Source organism: Buceros rhinoceros, unplaced genomic scaffold, assembly GCF_000710305.1.
Source record: "Buceros rhinoceros silvestris isolate BGI_N320 unplaced genomic scaffold, ASM71030v1 scaffold501, whole genome shotgun sequence".
Lineage (NCBI taxonomy): Eukaryota > Metazoa > Chordata > Aves > Bucerotiformes > Bucerotidae > Buceros > Buceros rhinoceros.
The window spans coordinates 36,462-57,478 of NW_010393442.1; the positions used below are offsets into that span (position 1 = coordinate 36,462).

General features: G+C 44.2%; 1 protein-coding gene across 1 annotated transcript in view; it reads left to right on the top strand.

Annotated features, from left to right (window-relative positions):
- LOC104501082 (protein kinase C epsilon type) overlaps positions 1-21,017 on the top strand; it is a 49,960-nt gene that overhangs the window by 13,907 nt on the left and 15,036 nt on the right. The window contains exons 3-5 of the mRNA XM_010144833.1: positions 12,132-12,270; positions 14,320-14,508; positions 19,042-19,188. Coding sequence (XP_010143135.1) covers positions 12,132-12,270; positions 14,320-14,508; positions 19,042-19,188 — 475 coding nt within the window. The remainder of the gene's footprint in view (positions 1-12,131; positions 12,271-14,319; positions 14,509-19,041; positions 19,189-21,017) is intronic.

A 21,017-nucleotide genomic window follows, 5' to 3' on the forward strand; every position in this document is an offset into this window, starting at 1 on the left:
CTGCTGAAGTCAGTATTTACACGCAGTGACTACCTAGCCTGTACTAAACGTTGGGGATTAAAATCGTATTTTAGCCTCCCACATGTTGTACTCAGAATTGTTTCTCTTTTCATTTGGGCTCTCCGCGGCGCCCCTCTGCCTTTGCAGCTGAAGGTAACTCAGTAGAGGACTCCGCTAACCTCGACGTGGGCAAAAGAGAACATGTTGTACCTTTCCTGTCGTGCCGTGTTCTTCCTCAGGAGTAACCCATGGGTCATCCTCCCATCGCACTCGTGTATTAGAAATAGTGGGGTGCCCCGTACAAGCAGATTTGAAGTGCTGATATTATCCGCTGGCCCTAGAGCCAAGGTGGCGTTCCCGGGGGCGTGTGTTCTGGAGGAGATGGGGACGGCCGCAGGAGCTGCATCTGACACAGTGCTGGAGCTGAAACGTCCTGCACCAGAAAGATCCTCTAGGAGTGTTTGTGCACTTTCAGGCAGAGCTCAGCGGGGGGGAAAGTAATTTGATTTTTGCTACACAACTGTAATTTTAAAAGAGTATCTTGTTCAATACAGCTCTCTGCATAAACGTATTTAAGCTTTTTAATGACGTATCAAAGCAAGGGTTGAAGTTGGAACCATTGGTGCAAAGCACAAGCTTCTGTGGCCTCTGTCTGGAAGCAACATTGGAAGTTTATTTTCTGTATAGATCAACACGGAAGGGCATGCAACTCCCATTTTTTCAGGCATCTTCTTCATACTTTATAGACAAATAATAAAGATTTTCCTTAATTTTGCCAGAATCCCTCCACTGCAGTAATCTTCCACCAACTGTACTAGAAAATTGATAAAATAAATTTGTCTGTATAACAGACTGCTTTCAGAAGGATTAAAAACAAAATAGATTGAACTCACTTTCTGCAGCTGTTGACGGCTGCTGCTTTGATCCTTGGTAGATTCAGCAGGGTTAGAAGAGGTTTTAAACCAAGAGCCTACATACCCTTCCCAAGTTCAGACCACATGATTGTGTAAAAAGAGGGTTAGGCACGTGAAATATGCTACTGAAATCAGAATAGAAGCAGAAATTATTAAAATCTTTCTTCTAGTGATTCCATATAAGTAAACATTTTGTTGGAAGCAACATTCTTGCTGCATTACATCATTTCATTTATGCTACATAATTTATTTAGTCCGTTCTGCGTAATACTGCGTGCAGCACTCTGTGGAAAGGCTTTCTATAAAAAGACCCAGGAGGTTGAACTGAGACAGAAGTGAGGCTGGAAAAAATCACTGTCTGTACAAAAGTTCATTGCAGATTTTTTTTTTTCCCTTAAGAAAGCATTTTTCTCCATGGAAGCATGATACGGAGCTTTGACAGGAGTCTGCTTACTGCTAGGAGCTGTGTTTGGTCCCTGCTAAGGACACCGCGGGGAACCGCAGGGAAGAGAATTCTGGTGAATTTGTTTTATAAAAAGAAACACTGTACATACAAGCCTTCAACAACCTTTCTTCTTCACACCTTCTGGGCATCGTAAAGCCTCAGAGGGTGTTGGCCAGTCAGGAAGGGCACTGGAATATCAGCTCGTGCTGGCACATACGTAGCTTACTCAGGATACGCTCCCAGTCACCTGAGTTTCCATTTTATTGTATGCCCAGAGCCGGGGTCTGGGAGAAAAAGACCATCCTGAATTAATTGTTAAGTAGGTTCCCAGTATTGCTGTGTTTTCAGGTTTTCCCTCAACGGTGGGTCCATCTGTTCCTGATAGAAGCACGAAATAAGCATTGTTGAGGATGCGGATTTGTAGCGGGCTGTAATACTTTAAGAGCTCTTCATCTTCACTGTGTTCTCATCTTTGAGTATGCTGAGTGTCCCCTGGCTGAAAAATGAGGATTTTTTTGACCGTCATTAGTTTTCTTTTGATAAACAACCTTGGCAGAACTAACAAGAGATCATTACTGAAGATTTGAAGCTAGAAAATGGGTGGGGAGCAAGGGAGAAGAGGACTTCAGTGAGCTTTGGAGGCCGTCGGCTCGCCCTGGATGGCCTCTAGCACGCCCGTGGGTTCGGCAGGGAGATGAGGAGGTTGCCCGGAGCGAGTCGGCTGTCGGGGTTATTGCGGTGTTGAGACAGGCTGCGCTTCCCCTATATGTGACTGAACTGGGCCAAAGCGTTGTGCAGGGGAAACATGGCGTGCGTCTTCCTTCTTCAGTGAGTCAGCAGTGTGCTTGGAACTGTTCACTTCCAAGGGAGGTGGTGACATTTGTGTTACATTAACAATTAAAAGAGCGTTATTTGGCATTCATGAGAGAAAAAGAGGCTTTTTCTCCAGAAAAAGAATGGGGTCAGAGCACAGGATGGGGATGCTGCATGTCTTACAATAGCCTGTATTTAATGTGGCAGCGTGATGACAGCGTGGAGGATTGGATCAAATTAACCTGTGCTATTGTAGCTTTGACTTTTGGTTACCAGTCATTTCAAACCCTACGCTCGATCTCAGTAGGCAGTGTGGTGGAAACAATAGGCTTCCAACGGAGGGAAGTTTTTGGCCCAGTATTGTGACTGTGAGTGAAAACCTGCCTCCCCTGTTGAACTTCTATCATACTAAAATAATATTGTTGGCGTTCTGCAGCGTGAGGCTGGTTGACCTTTAAGCTAGCGGAAGTGTGAGGCTAACAAGTTAAATGCCATTGAAAACAACGATCTAAATCAGAAATTCACACTGATGTCGTTTATGCATCTATAATTTAAGGAAGAAAATTGGAGATATGGGATGAGATCCAGGACTAAACATCTGAAAGAGAGGGACTAAAGTAGTCAACTTTAGTTGATTGAAGATATTCTGATCCTGTTCTTCTCTGGTGTCTTGACCTTACTGAAGTTCACTTAGTGTGTAATGGAAAAAACAACCGGTTTGATAGCAAAATACAGGAAATGCCTTCAGTCACGGCTGATTACAGTAGCAGCTTTTCTTACGTTGTTCTTATTTTTTTAGACTGCCCTTTCTGTGTGCCTGAAACAATATAGAATAATAATGCTTTGGAGCAGCTGGTTTGATGTGTCCAAGTAGAGCACTTAAACGTCTGGCTTTTTGATGGATGTGCATATTGGGTGTTTTTGCTGTATGACAGAAGTGAGAAAAGTTACTGGTTATTGCAGGCATAACTTCAAAGTCTAGCAAATTGTTTGTGTGTTTGGCCTCTCCACCGAGAGTAACAAGACACACGAACGCAGGTCTTATTTTAAAATCTACCCATGTTTGTTTTTCTCCCACAAAAATGAAAGTTTTGCCATTAATTTGAACAGACTCTCTAGCTGGAAGACAGGAAGCTGGGAAGCAGCGTATTCTCACTATAGACAAAGGCTCAGCCTCGTCACACCTAGCTTTGGGTGCGATGAAGCTTCTGAGTCACAATCCTGCTTGTCCTGGAGTGCATTTACAGTTGTTGGGGAAGGGAAGGCTTCTTTAGGGAGCTGTGCAGCCCGTGTGTTCCGTGAATCATCCATGCAGAGAGATCTGTGGAGATGGCCACGGAGGGAGGCTGGGGCAGACTGTGGTACCGCAATTAAACCCTAAGTCTGGTGGGATAAACCTGGGTCAGAATCCTGGAAAATACAGGAAAGAAAATTACCATAAAACCAGAGAAAAATGATCCAGGGCTCTAGTTACTTTCCTGTTGAAGGTGGATTTCAAACATAGATGCAACTGTGGTTGGTTATGTTATTTCCTTTTATTCTGCCTTTCCTATTACTAGGGTAAGGCAGCAGTATGTCTCTGCTGTGGGTTATTAAGAGTTACAAGCCTTCACTGTTGCGATAGCTGAAAGAGAACTGCCTCAGAAAAGCAAGACGCTACCTGGACAGGCACGCGTTTGTTGGCTGTACGTTTGTCTGTCCTGTGTAACAGAGCTTCACTCAAAACCAGGAAAGCAAAGAAAGAATTCCAGTCTCTTTGGTTAGGCACAGAAACTGTAAGCCTGAAACCCGAGCGCTCTTCTTTGTGTTTGCGTGATTTGTATTCCACTGCCGTGCAAATGATGGTGGTTTTGTCATCCTACCTACTAAAGTCACTGAGGGGAGAAAAAGACAGTAACAAAACATTGCTTTTGGTTTCCAAAGGAAAAACTTTTGAACAGATCCAAACTTAATTACTTTGTCTACTGATAAATTTGCCTTCTAAGGATCTGGTAACATTTTTTCAATACTGAGTTTTCGAAACCTGATCTGACAAGCTTTTCTAGCTTCACGATGTCCTTTTGCTGTCTTTCATCAAGTGGTTTTATCAAATAATGATTTAGTATTGTTTAAAGGGGTTGTAGCCATGCATAGCAGACATTTTCAGGTTGCACTCCACCTAACCTATTGTTGTACTGCACAGTCTTGTTTTGATGTTATTTGAGATGTAAGAACACAAAGCATTGAACCTCGAAGAGGAGAATGCCACAGCTTGAGTCAGTCCTTGGCTAAGCCTGGGGACCTCTGTTGTCTTCAGTGGGATCACCGAGGTGTCAGTGAGGACGAGGTTTATCACGTTACATGTTTAGCAGTGACTTAATGCGTGGACTTTGTAGCAGAGGCTGAAACCTAAATGGCATTAGAGGTAATACAGATTTCACCCGGTCATTCCCAGCCTGCACACATAAAGCAAGCAGGAGTTTTTCAGCTAAAGCCTTCAAGAAAAAGGGATAGAAAATAGTGATTTTACCCAAAGTGGAGACAGTGAGATAGAAAGAAGAAAAATCCCTGAGAGAACTGCTAGTTTTCTCAATGTCATGGGGGTGGTGGGGACCAGGGTGTTCCGGTAGCTCAGCTGCAGTTCAGAGCCAGACACCACCCTGAGCACCAGGCCATCAGCTGGTCACATGCTACTGGCACAAAAACCTTTGAACAGTCTGTGTTTTCATCCAGCATGAAACAAAAATGGCTTGTAAAATCTCAAGAAGCCTTTCAAAATGAGCAAACCATCGGCTGTTGAGTTTAGGTGCCAGTTTCTGGAGCAGTTTGTCCTATACAAGAGGTCTAATGTGAAGCCAGCTCCGCTTGTGACCTGGGGCAAAAATCCCAATCCCGCGGGGAAGGCAGGGTTGACATCGGGTTCCCGCGCAGAAGTCGTCCAAATCAGGGCTTTGGCGGAGTCAAGAGGCACAGCTGTAGTGCCACATCCCGTTCCTGCCTCCAGCGCAGCGAAAAATGGTTGCGTTCCCAGGTAGGGGTCATGGAGGGATGAGGTTTATAAAGCAGTGTGATGTGAATGTAGAAGGAAGCCATCTCTTTAAAAATAAATAGAGACCGCTCCGCTCTGTGCTCAGCCAATTTTTGAGAATGTTTTATATAACGCGTCTTTAAACTCGTACATATTTCACTTGAGTTCACAAATAAAAATGTGGAAATAATAAGAAAGGAAAAGCCACACAAAGGAAAGCTGTTAAGTATGATGTATTTATTAGCCTGAACATTACTTTAAGGAAACTCAGCGTAGCAAGATAAGCAGATCAGAGGCTGTAATGTCCTAACCTGCTACCGATGATTGTAATAAAGTTATGGTCAAAGCCATATATAGAAATTATTTTATAGAAAATACTTTTATGCTACCAGAAATGTTATCGGTTTCCTTAAGCTACTGGAAATGAGTATTAAACCTTTGTTCAATACGTCATTAAGACATCAGCAATAGATGGAGCCACGTGACAAGCACAGGCCTTCCTTTCCGCCTCAGGACCTGAAACCTTTCTCTGCTCTGGCAACGGCTGCTGCAAGTGATACAGTGCTTCAAGCAAGCCACATTTTTGCCTGGGAGCAGCCGGGATTTACAGAGCCGGGGACAGCAACCATGTATTTATCTCCCTCTGATGTCCTCAGGGGTAGATGGCAAACCGCCTTTTGCTACGACCCTCTTCCCACCCCCGCTAGTCCACAAGGTATCTGTGCAACTGGCAGGGTGATGGGTGTCGTGTTGCTTAAGGAAAGTAAACGTGTGGGTTTTTGAAAGCAAACACATGAAGAGCTGGCGTTTCCCATGGTTGTTTACCCGGCTATCTGAACTATCACTGTTTGATGAAAAGGAGCTATAGGATCTCTGGCTGTGTTTGAAACCAACTCTGTGCTCTTAGTTCATCTGCTGCTGTCCATTCTGCATCAGTACAAGTTGGACTCCCTCTACTCCAAATCTGGCGCTGCTGTAAAGCGGAGGTTTTCAAATCTGCACAGCAGCTGTGTATGTGTATTTCTGTGTATGGCTCTGGTGTAGATTTTGTGATAGATAATGTCTTTATTCTTTGATAATATCAAGTGATGAGTGACCAAGAAAACACTTATCATGAAGCCAGTGATTACTTAATGGGTCACTGTAAAAGCAAAGCAGAGAAACTCCCAGGCCTTCAGATAAACACCAGCGAAACTTACTGAGATCTCCCTACCACAGTGGCAGAACCATCTTTTTCTCACCATTAGCCTCACTCAGGTTTCTCCCTGCTAGCAAAAGCCGCCCTGCTGTCACGGATACAGTCATAAGCATGACCAGTCTGGCGCGTGTCCGATTTCTGACTCTGTGGATAAGGGAAGTCTCAGCAACCGATGGAACCTGACATCCAGTGACGCTGCTGTCACGATGTGTTTATACTCAGTAACATCAGCAAGTGCGGGCTCCTTCTTTCCCATAGAGTTTCTCAAATGGGAAAAAACTATAGTATTAGATCACGTCTTCTTGGGAGTTATGGTTTGGGTTTTCCCATTTATCTCTGATCTGTTGCGGGGGGCAGGGAAAGCTTTGCTGGTGCGTTGTGACTAAAACACTTAAAACAACAAAAGGATCCACTAGTGAGGTGCAGTCCCAATATATTTGTCCCATGGTTTAGGTCTGGAAACTGAGATTAAGTTCATGAGAGCAATCGCTAAAGGAAGGACCATCAGAACGTTCAACTTGTTTACTGGCCACTTCCATATATCACTCTATCTTACTTAGACTGTAACCTCGTACATTAGTTACCAGTATTTGGAGGACACCAGTGTCTTTGAGAAACTGAGACAAAGAATTTGGTGAATTTATCAGTCTTCCAGAAAATACTGTTTCAGACAGTGGGGTGCAAATGATCCAAGTTCCGTGATATTTATGGCTCGTGATTGGGGTTTGTGTCAAAAACGCAACATTAACTAAAACTACAGCAAAGAGTAAATCTGTGATGGGTAGAGGAGAGATCTGTCGTTGCAGGTGGGCATCTTTGTCCCAAAAGCAATTTGGATATCACTGAGTAAGTTAAAAAGTAATTCTAGGAATGTAGAAGTCTTACAATAATTAAATAGAAAAAAGGGTTTGCATTGCTTGTTGAAAGTGCTGATTGATATAATAAGCATATTGCCTTCAGTTACAAATTTCAGTAAGGATAGTAGTAACTAGGGAATGATCCTGGTGGTTTTCCACGTTGTTCGGAGAAGTTTCCCTTTTACCTTCTGTGGTTTCTTGCATGAGCAGCTTGTCTATTTAAAGCCTGCAGAGAGGATGTGATTTTCCCATGCAGGGGAACAATGGCAGTGACTTCAAAGTCTCCACTGAAAGGCTTTAGTGCCGTTGAAAGTCACCCCAAAATGGTTTTTTAGTAGCTATGTACTTTAGACTTGTGTTGCTTTGGGGTGTTTCTTCGTGGCTGTTCTGTAGATGTTTAGCGAGGTACAGTGCTTCACTGAACTCTTACCCTAGAAAGAAGTACTTCTCTGCCAGCATCGTTATTTGTAGGTAACTGTGGTGAGGCTTCGTTCTGACCTAGGCTGTGAGATGCGTGTGCTTCCTCGTTTTGTTGCGCATTCAGCAGCTGGAGTAGAAGCTGATGCTGCAGAGATATTCAATTGTGAAGTGATTGCTTAAACCAGCTCACGATCATGTTTCTCAGTGACTTGATCTTGTTCTTCAAATACGGCTTTATTTAGTCACTAGTGTTTACTGTGGGCAAAGGCTGCTGTCAGGAATGTTTGGCAGAGTTTCTGATTTTAAACCCCATCTTGCCTGTTTAATTGCCTTACTTTCAACAAGAAACCGATCTGTTATCTAAATGACACGTGTGGCACAGGGTGACATGCACGAGGTGTTTATCTTGCTGGCTTCTGTTGGGAGTGAGACCAAGATCCCAGTCCTGTGAAGTCCTCATCCTCTGAGCCTTTGCAGAGAGCCAGGGCAGCGGGTGTCTCATGGCACTGGCATGCGGAGGAAGGAATGAGTGTTACGGAAGTTCTCTTGCAGGTTACCTGCAGTCTGCCCACTCTTCTGTTCCAACTTGCACAAATCTTGCTGTTATAATCCTGATTTGTTCTTGATATTCTGCCAATCATTCCAGCTTCTGAAGTGATTGCGATGCTGGCGGGTGTCCAGAAATAGAAACCAAGGCTTAAATTTCTGTCTAAAGCTTTCTGAGAAAGTAAAAAAAAAAAAAAAGTAAAAGGCGAAACAAAAAACTTTTTATGCAGTGGCCTGTTCAAGTCAGCTGAAGTGCCTTTGTAAAGTCCCTTGGCAAACAAACAAAGGAGAGAAATAGCTTAATGCAGCGTTACTGCAGTCAGGCAGGCTGGGCGTTCTCCGGGCTCGCTGCTCGGGTTGTTTGCAGTTGCATGTAATTGCTCAGGTTGTAGGAACTTACTTTGCCAGACCCCAATGACTTTCTCAGTTCCTACAGAGGGAATGCAAAATGCGAAAAAGAAGAGTTTAATAGCCCTTTGTGGCTGAGCTGTGTGACACCACTGTTTGGTGCGTTCTGGTTTAGAGGCAGACAACTGGGGTTAATACCAGGAACCAAAAAAAAGCCAGAGTGGGTCAGGATGATTGTTCTGTACAGACAATTAATTTGTATTCCCAACGTTGAGAGCTGTTTACTTTCCTTTCTGAGATGTCGGAGAGCAGTTCTGGGGTCTTAGACTGAAACTTAAAGGTTTTTTTTCTGTAAGACTGCTGCTCTGGAAGGACGGGCTCCCTTGACCACTCTTTTTCTGTCACCTTTTCGTTTGTTTCTTCATCTCTGTCTTTTTTGGTTTAGTTTTCTTCCTGCCAGGTGTTAAGTAACATGTTACCTATTCCCTTACATTTATTTAGTTAACCAAGATTTCTTTTTCCAAAGTCACATGCTTAGAGGGGTTTGGGTGGGGATTCTTTGCTCTATTGTTGTTTTATTTTTTAATCTGGCAGCTCTAAATTTGACAGAATGGTTTTGAATGGTTTTTAGTGCAAGCATTTCCACGGACTCTGATAATCTCGCGGGCTAGCGCGAGTGCATTTGGCACCTTGGCAGACTCCAGGTTTACCTTTTAACCTCCCATCTGTACTTTCATGGGAATCGTGCTGCTGCTGGTTTAGCCTCTTTCCAAATTTCTTTTGAAACTGTGGTGCTCTTTGTGTTTGTGGTAATAAAAATCTACTGGTATTAAATTCCATTATTGCATGAGTAGTTAAGCTGATGTCCTTAGCGCCTCCCGTCAAGTTTTAAAGACGTTTATAGGCTTCGCTGCTTTGTTTTGGCTTGATGAAGGGGTCCTAGATGTTTTTCTTGTGTCAAGTAGTGTTAGTGTTTGGTAAGCGGTAAGGAAGTTAAATTGACTTGTACTCCTACAGATTGGCTTAAAATTTCACTGTCAGGCTTTACAGGTAGCCAGGTTTTAATATTGAGGCTCTTCCTGGCAACTTGAGGCCGTGTCCTCTTGTCCTGTTGCTTGTTACTTGAGAGAAGAGACTGACCCTCACCTCACTCCAGCCTCCTGTCAGGGAGTTCATGAGAGCAAGTTCTTCCTCGAGCCTCCTTTCCTCCAGGCTGAACACCCCCAGGTCTCTCAACCGCTCCTTATGAGACTTTCGGCAGATAACGTCTCGGCGACTTCTGATGATCACTTACACCCTGAATTAAGGTGGATCCAGCTCTCTGGATCAATATCATCAGTTCCCGTCGTAAATATTTGTCTGATGATCTTCTTCCTACCAGTCTGTTGTGATGCTGGCTGGAAGTGGTGTGATTGTAACACTTGTTGCTCACTGGGAGAGCAGCTTGGGGAAAACCCATGGGTTTTGGAGCTGGGAGCTTTATTTTGCTCATTTGCTTTCTTGGGGGGGCACAGAGCTCTTGATACCTGTTTGCCCTTGCATGATATTGGACAGTGCTTGCAAGGCCCTTTTCAGGGATAGGAAGAAGTAGTTATTTGAGGTGTTGAACAGGTAGGTGTAGGGGTTTATCGTGTCGCCAGCTGCATCTTGGTCAGTTTTGGAACTCATAAAAAGGATGACCTTATGGAACGGTAAAATACATCGTCTGCTCCAAGAGGCCTTACACGGGTGAGCAGCTAAGGATCTACCAGAGCAACGTAGCTGATCTGGAGATAGCAAAGGCTGCTGCAGGGTGGATTTGCTGTGATAACATTTCTTCAGCCACTGTCTACTTCAGCTGCGTGAAGTACGTCTGATAAAGCCAGCTCATGTGCGAGACGGTGGGTTTACTGCTAGTGAGGTAAATCAGACTTGGTTGTGCCGTGTCAGGCTTCTTGTACAAGCATGTTACATGTGCACAGCACAACCAATCTCTGCCGGCACTTACTGTGCCTACTGCGCTGCCGGGAGGTGTCTGATTTACTGCAGACACACAGTGCTTCTGTAGACCTTGAGCAGCAAGTCCACTGTCCCAGAAATACCTGATTTTTCTGCTGCCCTGTCTGCGTGCTAGAGAAATACATGCTAGATAGAGGTGGGCCAGCCCGTTCAAAAATTTCGAATGTGTCCAAAAAACCCCAAAACAAAACAAAAAAAAAATAGACGTGCACTATTCCCTGCCATTTAACAGAGTTCACTCAGCTCATTTAGGGGTCAGACTCCCTGTAGAGCCAGCCCAGACTGCAGGACCCTGGTCTTCAGCTCTCCAAAGAATTCCCACCCCAACACCTTCAATGGAGCTGACAGGGAGAAAAGAACATTTCTGAGGAAATCCCAGAGTGCCTTGGATGTGTCCGCAAGAACTCTTAACGTGATGCAGCCATGGAATGGTTGGTTAATCACTTCATGTGTGTGAACGTTACGGTGCCTGGGGTCTGAGAAGGAGGCATTTCTCTGAAATAAACCCTCAGAATAAAGTAGAGGCGTCTCATCCCTCACTCAGGGGGAATTTGTTAGCATAAAGGCTTTTTGCAAAAAACCTTGTATCTTTCATAGGCTTTTGAGGTGAAATTTGTTGGTCTGGCTTGGGATTTTATTCCTCTATCTGATCTAGAACTGGCTTACACACACCTTTTTTCATCAGTTCCATTATGGAAATTTCTCTTAATTAGTCAAGGGAAAAAGTCCTATCAGAGAGTGTCCCCAGAGTCACCTAAGGAGGTGTGTTCTGCTCTTGATTCTCACCTCCGCGTGCATTCGTACATGCAATGCCTTCATTATTGCTGCGGGTTTTTCATACACAGCAGAGGTACCTAAAGCCCGGACAGAAGTATAAAACTAAAATGGTCCGAGCAGTTTAAGTGGGTTTTTGCCTTTGTTTTGTGTTTGTTTTGTCGTGTATAAATGATAAAATGTTTCTAGTTGGGGGGAGGTGGGGTGGGGGGGCAGTCAGGCAAGTGGGGGTTCTTTTGTGCACTGACTTTCCAGCTCCCTTGGTAGTTTAGTCGACGGGAAGTGGCAGGTAGGTTAAATGGTACCTGCTGTCCATTGTGTTGGAACGTGCAATAACTGTCAGTGGTATATTTAGCAAATTGCAGAGAGCAAGACAGGAAAGGTGGATATCCCTTTCTCAACCTGTTTTTGACCTCACCCAAGTTAATAACTGAAGAATTGTGTGGTTTTGACACAAAGACATTTGTACAAGTGATCAGAGACGGCTGCTACGATGCCTCGTTTAACAATGAATGCAAAATATTCCTGTTAGATTATTTTTGAGCAGGTTTAAACTGCAGACAGTTCCAAAGATGAGAGCATTCTTCTTCATCCCTCTCATTGGGGTCTGAATTTTGAATTGCTGGTGGACCTTGAGAATCCGCTTCAAAATAACGTCACTTTGAGGGTACCCACGCACACACGTGAAGGACGGTTTCTCAGTGGTGTTTGTGAAACCGCTGGTCTGTCATATTCGGTAGCTCATGATGAAGTTCAAGAGAATATCATCAAGATTTGAGAGTTGGTTTAATTTTGGGCCTTTTTATTTCAGGGACCTGAAACTGGACAATATTCTTCTGGATGCAGAAGGCCACTGTAAACTGGCTGACTTTGGGATGTGCAAAGAAGGGATTCTGAATGGAGTGACCACCACCACCTTTTGTGGCACACCCGACTATATAGCTCCAGAGGTATGGGTTTGTGCACGGCACTAAGAATACAGACATTGGAACTCATCAGTTTGCTCGAGGAGTAATTGTAGACAATTTTACACGCAGATGAAGACAGTACAAGATGCAGACTAGATTGTGCTGCAGTTTTGCCTACGTCATCTTGCAGGAATTAGTTACTCTGCTGCTCACCAGCAGTACTCCATGTTAATAGGTCTGACAAAGCATGGGGGGGTTCTTATTTTTTTTCCTGAACTTAACAGTGTTCTTCTCTATATGCTCGTTTCTGACTCGGCACCACTGCGAAGGCACTTCCTGGCCTTAGGGTGTGAGATGCAACTGCATGCTGCCAGCACTCATCTTGAGTAGTTACAAACATGTTCTTAATTTTTCTTGAGATGTGTTTGGTGTCACATCCTAAATTTTCATATTTCCAAGTGTCTAAAACGAATCGGTATTGCTCAGCGAGTCTGCTAGGCAGACTTTGTCTGCTCGGTTTAGTTCGTAACCTGTGCATCTTTCTGCTGAAGATTCAGTGTGCTGAGTTAATGTCAAAGTCTGGCTGGTTTGTCTTTCATCAGCCATAAATTTGCAGCAGGGAAAAATGTTAGTTTATTGTTTGAGACAATAAATTAGAAATCTGTATTGTTAGTGTTCAAGCTTTTGGTGGCACAACTGATAAGGCGTGAATCATCTTGAAACTATCGAAATACAAACTTGTGTCTTACAGAGTTTGAAAAGTATTCTGATGTTAAAAGAAAATAAATACCAGTGTGATGGGTTTGGTTTTGTATGAATTCCCTGATTCAATGTACTAATTGGCAAAGTCTTTGGAAATACGACTGAAAGCAAAGCAGTAAGATCTTAGGATCTTATTTTTCTTATGTGAAATCCTGGTCTCACTGAAGTCAGTAACTTGGCTTCCGTTTTGTCATCTTGATTGCAGAAGTTTAGCTCCTGCTTCTATTTCTCTTGCATCACGGCCATGTTTCAATTTCCTTTTCTTTAGCAATATCTGAGTTCCAAAGAATGCCCAGAACACTTGAAAGCACACTTTCGAAGTGTATCACTTTCTGTAGTTGACGTCTCTAGAATGTAATATCTATTCAAGTAGGAATCCGGGTGGGATCCGGCCCTCCGTGTCCAAATGTTAAACTCATTCTGTTTTTATGATAAGACTGAATTTGCCTTTGTGTTGGTCGTGATCCCCAAATACAGCACCAAGCTCACGTGGTTCACCGCAAGGCTTCGGGCTGTAACGCTAGTGCTGTTCAGGGAGGGGTGGCGGAGTTGTTGCTGTTCCAATTCTTTTTAGGGCAGTCAGTGTCACCTCTAGCAGTCCCTGCTCCGCTGTCATGCCAAAACGTTGCAGCCAAACTACGAGCTTCTTTTCAGTGAAGAGGAGCCAGGAATTAGACTTGTTCGGGTACAACACTAGCTCTGTAACACCAAGGAGGGCAAGAAAACTCCCTCGCGCCTACCTGCTCCTCCCCCAAACACTAAAGGTGTTTGCTGTGGAGTTGAACTTGTGCCACCTGAAAAGTTGGAGCCAGTTTTTCTGAAAGCAAGGGCAGTTGAAGTGAGTCCTACAGCAGCTGAGTGCTGTAAAAAGAACTTGAACAAAAGTGCTTTTGGCTTCCTTCAGCCGTACCTCAAGGACTCAAATAAATCTCTCAGATGTGCAGCGTTACAAGCTGATTCACTTTGTTTTGTTCGAGATGGAGACAAGGAAATGTTTCACATTTTCCACCAGTCTGTTTTTGTGTATGTGATCCTTTTTCCCCCTATAGCGTGACCTGCTCTAAACAGCTTGGAAGGATACGCAGCTCTTTTGCTCTCGAGCATACTCTTTTACTCAGGGGACTGATAAACCGGGGCAGTACTTCCGAGAACAGCTCTGCACTGGCACTTAGCTGTGTCGGTGCGATTGCGTGGGTAAGAAACCATCCCTGCTGTTACCCAAGTCCGTGAACTCTGGGGGAAAGAAGGGTGTATCGTGTTGAAACAGCAAATGTGCAGCCAAGAGCGTTGTCTAATGTCTGTTCCATCCCATCTCTTCCTCTACACTAGATCCTCCAGGAGTTAGAATACGGCCCGTCAGTAGATTGGTGGGCTCTGGGTGTCCTCATGTATGAAATGATGGCTGGGCAACCCCCCTTTGAGGCTGACAATGAAGATGATCTTTTTGAATCCATCCTTCACGATGACGTCTTGTATCCAGTCTGGCTCAGTAAAGAAGCCGTCAGCATTTTAAAAGCAGTGAGTCTTCCATTACTGGCTTTCCTCCTCTTCCTCACGGGCTTTTTTTGGGATCAGTTTGTTGGTTTGTCTTTCCTTGATTAAAATTGAATTTACCGAAAGCTGTTGAGAGCAGTCACCGCTGGGAGTTCAAGCACAGTTCAGAGTGCCACTGTTAGCATAATGGGGCCTGGGATAAATTACACCGCTTGTGGGAAAGGAACAGAATGTTTGTACTCCACGCAGTTGTACGCTGTATAAATCTGTGTGCCGCAGATTCATGTTTCAGGGAAAACCCAACCAACTAGAACTGCGCTGTCACTTTGACACTTTATATGCCGCATGTTTCCTAGAGTGGGGGAAGCACTACATAATTAAACCATTTTTTTATTTAACCCACTCAGAAAATTTCCTTCTGCCTTTCTTCCCCTGCCATCGAGATGGGCCGAAGCCCTTTATTTCCAGCCGCGCTCTGTGTTTTATCTTCACTCGCGCTTTGATAAGCACGCCTGTTCCAGTGTAGCTGCTGCTGCTCTGTTTGGTGGGTTTCAGTATAACAATATCACAGAAACGTGTGTCACCAAATACCACAATGTTTTTAATCAGTTGGGATGTGCCAGTGGGCAGCCTCAGCTGCTAAAGGACTTCTCTAGAGTCAGGTTTACTTCATTAATGAGTCACGACCATAAATTCTTTCTTCTGTGCTAGTATCATCCTAAAGTAAAAAGCAAACCCAAGCAGAAGCGGTATGCCAGTCCCCAGAGTCCGAAAACCTGAGAAGGATTTCTGGCTTAAAAACCAAACAAACATACATTTTTTAATTCCAATTTTCCCCCTTCTTTGAAAGAGGAAAATTTCTGCCTTTCTACTCCTGTTTTTCTTTCAGCATCTGGACTAAGGGAGACTCTCAGTTAGTGTAAAGTCACGCAGACTCCCTCCTACAGGGTCACATTTTGAAATTATCTGTAAAACTTGAACAAATTCTGATTTTAACACTGTTGGGCAGTTGGCGCATTCAGCAGACATGCTCATCATGATCCTTTAATAAAAATACCTTCAGGCTCATTCTAGCCAAGAGAGGGATGCTCTTGGCAGCAGATTCGAACCAGAAGCCCAAGTTAACCTCTCTGACTCGTTTGCGGGAGCGTCTGTTTTGCTCCATTCGCTGTAGAGAGAACATGGAGGGTTTATTAAAGCTGCCCTTTATACGTGCTCTCCCTTCTCCCCCGATACCTCTCTGATGGCTTTTTCTTAGCTGACTTGATACTTCGATGCTTCCATTTTTTTGTTCCCAGACCCTTCAATTATTTTCAGTTCAGCAAATAATGTGTGGACTCGAGCTGCAGAATTCGGGATGACACCCGGGGTTCAGGGGTTGCTTTGACATATTGTAGAGAAAGCACAAGGGCGTTAAACCCCCTTGATTTCTTTAAAGCTGACTTTGCTTTACATTTTCATGAGGCTGTTTTCCTGAGTCTTCATTTTGAGAGGAGGCATGGAAGTTTCTATTTTGCTACAACCCATCTTTCTGTCCAAAGGTAACACTTAATGCCATTACAAACCTTAAAAAGAGAGTTGCATCCATTGGATAGGTTTGCGCTATGATAAGAGATTGTTCCTCACTGAGCAGGGTGTCTTCACTGGCATAAATTGACAGAATTTAATTCCACCATAAAAAATAAAATAAAAAAAAATTCTGTACATTTAGCACCCTGCTGCCTGTGCAGCTACGGCGTGAAGGGTTTGAAACTTGTGCTTCACATCTCGTCCACATTCTGTTAAATGAAGAATAGGAAAAACAGAGGAAAGAAAGAGGCGTCTCTGTGTGTTACTGCTGAATGCTAGCAAGGGATTAACTTTGGAACACTGCGTTTCCTCGCATTGTGCTTTGAGACGCGGGGGTTATTCTTTTGTGTTTTCACACTCCTCCAAACAGCATGTAAAGAGAATTTAATAAGAAGACGTTCTCTTGAACTAAGTAACAATGTCTTCTCATTTTCTGAAGAAACAGTTTTCCTGTTATTTCTAACAAAACACGAGGATGATTTTACAGCTCAGTATTACCAGGCAGCGTGTTGCTTACCCCGCGAAATCCCACAGATCTTATTAGTCCTGTCTCCGTGAATTGACAGGAATTGCTATTTAAGATTCTTTCCTGTCTGGTAAGGAAAACAATTCTTCATTGAAATTAGCTCTGTGCTGCTTTGCAAGCGGTGGAAAGATGTTGTGTCGACAGTGTGTGTCCCCTTTGTACCCAAGTGACAAATATCTCTGGATACAGAGGCAGAACTCCAGTTTTAAGCTGTGCCATTTATTTCCAGAGGCAAAATTTGGGGAGCCTGGTGGTACTTGAATCAGGCCTGAAGCTGCAGGGCTGTCTCAGCAACAGGCTTTTGTCCTTTAGGTCAGTAGGAACTCTGATCTTAAAAGGCTTCTCTTTTGGTAAAAGGAAGTTTCTGCCGTAACTGGGGGAAATAAAAAAGCAACAATTACCAGCTGTGGCTGTCGGCTCCATCGGCAACCAGCTCATCAAGGCAGAACATTTAACAGCTCCCTCTGCCCTGACAGTTGCATCATTGGTGATGCTGTGGATAAATGGGGAATAAGTGTCAGCTTGTGCTTCAGAAATAGAAAATCAGTATTCATTGCAGGGGATGAAATTTAAAGAGTTAAATGCCCACTTCAGAAGTTTGAGATTATTGCATCATATTTGCATATGATAATCTTGTTTGTTTGAAGTATTAATTCTTTAAATTTGTTCTCCCTCATCTCCGTGTCCAAGCTCTATGAAGTTTGTGAAGCACAGTACTAAACTGTCCTCTCTAGTCATATTTTTATGTCCTGGACATCTTAAAACCAGCGTGTTCTCATGTTTTCCCTGCCTGTGGCTTAAAACAAAGATAGAGCGTGGCAGATACTGGGACTGGATTTTGCTGCTTTGATACCTGGATTATACGGTACAAAAAGCGTCGTTTCCGTGTTCTGTTTCTGCCAAATCGCGGCTGCTGGTCCCTGGCCTTCGTGCTCCAGTCCTGGAGGTGGAATAAAGCAGAGGAATGCAGGAATGACTTCTGTGGCTTTCCAGGAGAGCTCGCCAAAGCACAGTAATCCTTTCAAACCCCTTGTTTCTCCTGCCCGTAGAAAATATGGCCCGTAGTTTAGATATGACTTGTCCGCTCGCAAAAGCACTCATGGAGCAGTTGAGCACGAGACCAAAGAGAAGGATCATCTTCAGAGGCGCGTGTGTGAGGAAGGGCAGAGGGAATTGCCTCGCTGGGCTGTGTTGTATCTCCAAGATGATAGCAGCGGTATTCTCCTGCGGATGCTTGATCCGGCTATCTAAAACCATCTTCAGGGCTTCAGTAGCTGCTTATCTAATAACTGGGGTACTAAAGCGAGGGGATGCAGTAGAGTGATTTATTTTTTTGCTCGGTTTTGTTTCTTTCCACAGTGTGTAGTGTAATGTGGTTCCAAGGTTAAAAAGGCACAATTATCACATTGGGTTTCATTTGTACACTTTTTAATTTAAAAATGTTATGATAACAGCTGAATATGAAGTTACAGTGAAGATTTGGATGATTCTACACTGTGTGTGTTGTATGAGAACAGCACTTGTTGCTACTTGAATTGCAAGGATTCTGTGTCCCCATGCACTGGGAAATAAGCAGAGCAACTGCTGGTGAAAGAAGGAAAAAATAGCAGAGAAAAAAAGAAAAAATACTATCATCTGCCATAATTTGATATCAGTGTTTCGCTGATTTTGTACAGCTTCTGGCTGAAAAGAGTAGTAAGACTTTAAAAGCGAAAAGTTTAGAAATTACCACACCAGAGGACACCAGTTAGTTCCAGTTGCTACCACTAATGGTGTACTAAAGGGAAGGTGTGAGTTATGTTGTGGAGTTTCTTAAGGGAAGCTTTCTGCTGGTCCCGATAGCCCCGTGTATTTCCTGAAAGCGATGGCTTATAATGCACAGAGCTGCAGGAGCTGCTCTTACCCTGGAAGCCAGGAGGTTGGGGCTTCCCACGTTTCTGCTTGAGTGGGGTGAAGAATTCTGCAACCAACATACTCAAAGAAAACAAGCAAGTAACCGTAGAATGTAGCCTCTATCCCCAAAGTAGTAATTAAGACAGAGCAAACAGGATGAAACAGAGCTATCCTGACTACCTGTTTGGAAGTGTCTCTGGAGGGTTTCATGTTTTCTTTATTTCCTTTAGTGTTTTTGGCCAAAGCTGGGACTAGAAATGCTGCAAGAGCGTCTGTTGGTGTGGCCCTGCCAGCCAGATGAGATGGGGAGGTCTCAGCAATCGGTGCAAAGAGCTTCCTGCAGGAAACTTACACTTCGGAGTCTCTGAATCTTCTTGTTTGGCTGGAACCTCTGAAGTCTGGAGGGGCATCCCTCTTGTTGCTCTTCTAGAGAAAATAACCTTGTGAAAGGAGACTGTCTCTAAAAACTAGGCTTTAGGAAATGCAATGTGTAATTGAAGTGCAAATGGTCCCCAGCCGTTTCCACTCACATTTTAATTTTTCCTCCTCTCCCTCCCCCCACCCTGTAGTTCATGACAAAAAACCCGAACAAGCGACTCGGCTGTGTGGCGTCACAAAACGGGGAAGACGCGATTAAGCAGCATCCGTTTTTCAAGGAAATCGACTGGGTTCTTCTAGAACAAAGGAAAATCAAACCACCCTTCAAACCTCGGATTGTAAGTAGCAGTTTGCATAACATTGAGAGAAAACTTGATTTGACGGTTCTAGGTGGTGGCTCTTCTGAGAGATGAGATTACTTGGTGTAGCATTTGGGGGTTGAAAGATTAACATCAAAAGCACGGTGAAAAGATTGCCTTGTCGTTCTTTCTGTGAAGGTAAGTGTCAGGGAATAGGTTTAATGCTCAGGAAGATGTTCGTGTTCAGACACACAAACCATTAGATGGTTTGAGACCCCATTTTAGCTGGTGACTCCCACGTTCCTAAGGACACCTTGACCAGAACAGGTTAGTTTAGTCGGGTGTAGGCTGTATTTTTTGTGTGAACTCTGCTACAGCCATGCGTTGCCGATGGCCACTGAGTTTTGTAGCGAAAGGCAGAGGAGAGGGTTTCTGATTAATAATACTTTAACTGAAGATACTTGAAAAAACAGCTTCCTGGAGAAAATAAATATACATTGTGAGCAGATAAACTGATGTACTGGCATTTTCCTACATAATAATCAGGTAATTCTACTTTAAAGTAACAAATATGTAAATAACAGACCCGTGTGTGAGAAGTACAAAAGCCAAGCAAAAATGCTGAACTTACTCTTGTCTTCCTCTGGATGAAAATACAAACGTCAGCTTTGCAGCTGAGAACCTGTGCAGTTAACTGTGTGCTTGAACAGTACAAGATAAATCTGTTGAGATTGATTTGCATCTTCTGGCTTTGCACATTCCTCATGACAGTGATTTGCCTGTAAATACGATCGAGGTACCTGTTTGCTTCTTTAGATAGTTTACAAAGATATTTAAAAAACCCAAGCCTGTGCGCTCAACGCCGCATCCTGACTCAAATTGAGAGGTAGACGAGTCCCCTCTGTCATCGCAGAATTGCTGTCTGCTGCTTTTATTGATTTACTTTCGGTCCAGTGAGATGCGCTTCCCTGCGTTCCTGGTGTAGGTGTGAAAGCAGGGCTGCCCGTCCAGAACAGGAGCCTGAGGCAGCGGCTCCTCTGAGCCCGCTCTTGGGGCAGCCTCTCCCTTGCGCTGTGGCTGTGCAGAAAGAGCCCAAGGGGATGGACAGCTGTGAGCGAGCGTTAGCCCTCCCGCGTGTCCTCCCAAGAGTAACCGTAAGGGACAGTGTCAGCGCATGGGGAAGTTCTTCTGGATATGTGTCTTGGAGAACGGAAGATTTGTTCTGGGGTAGCTGGAGGCAGAGGTGCGCCCGAGCCAGCCCCTCACGTGTGGGTTTGCTCACCCCGTTGCCGCGCTCCGCAGGTGTGACCCCAAATGACCCCTGCTAGGGTCTGTCTGAAGCCTGTTTAATGCTGTACCCAACTGTTTCAGTCTGGTTCCGCAGCCCCCGGGGGTCGCACCGTGGTCGCTGTTTAGCTGAGGTGCCTGCGTGCGGCTCTTTTCCTCTTTTCACAAGAATTTGGCCTTTCGTCTCACAGTTATTTTTGTTGCTTTGCTCGGTTGCCATCAGCGTTTTGGTAATACAGTTACCACATCAAGATGCAGTTCCAGAGCGACTTTCCCTTGATGCCTGCAGCTGTTAAGTCCCAGATCCCGCCCCTCTGGGCAGCAGGTTGGTTGCTCTCCTGTCAGCACGGAGATGCATGCTCCCGTCGACAGTAGGTGTTTTTATGAGGCTTTATGACTTTTGTCAGTACTCCTTCTGCGGCAGCCCTTCTTGAAAGTCAGGAGACATTTAGTACGTCAAATATCTTTATTCATTACTGATATAAATGCCTTCTACCTTCTCAGTACAGCTTCCTTCTCTTCCTGGTCATTTTTTCGCTGCTGTTACATTGTGCAGCCATTCCTGTTCTATGAATTCCTGC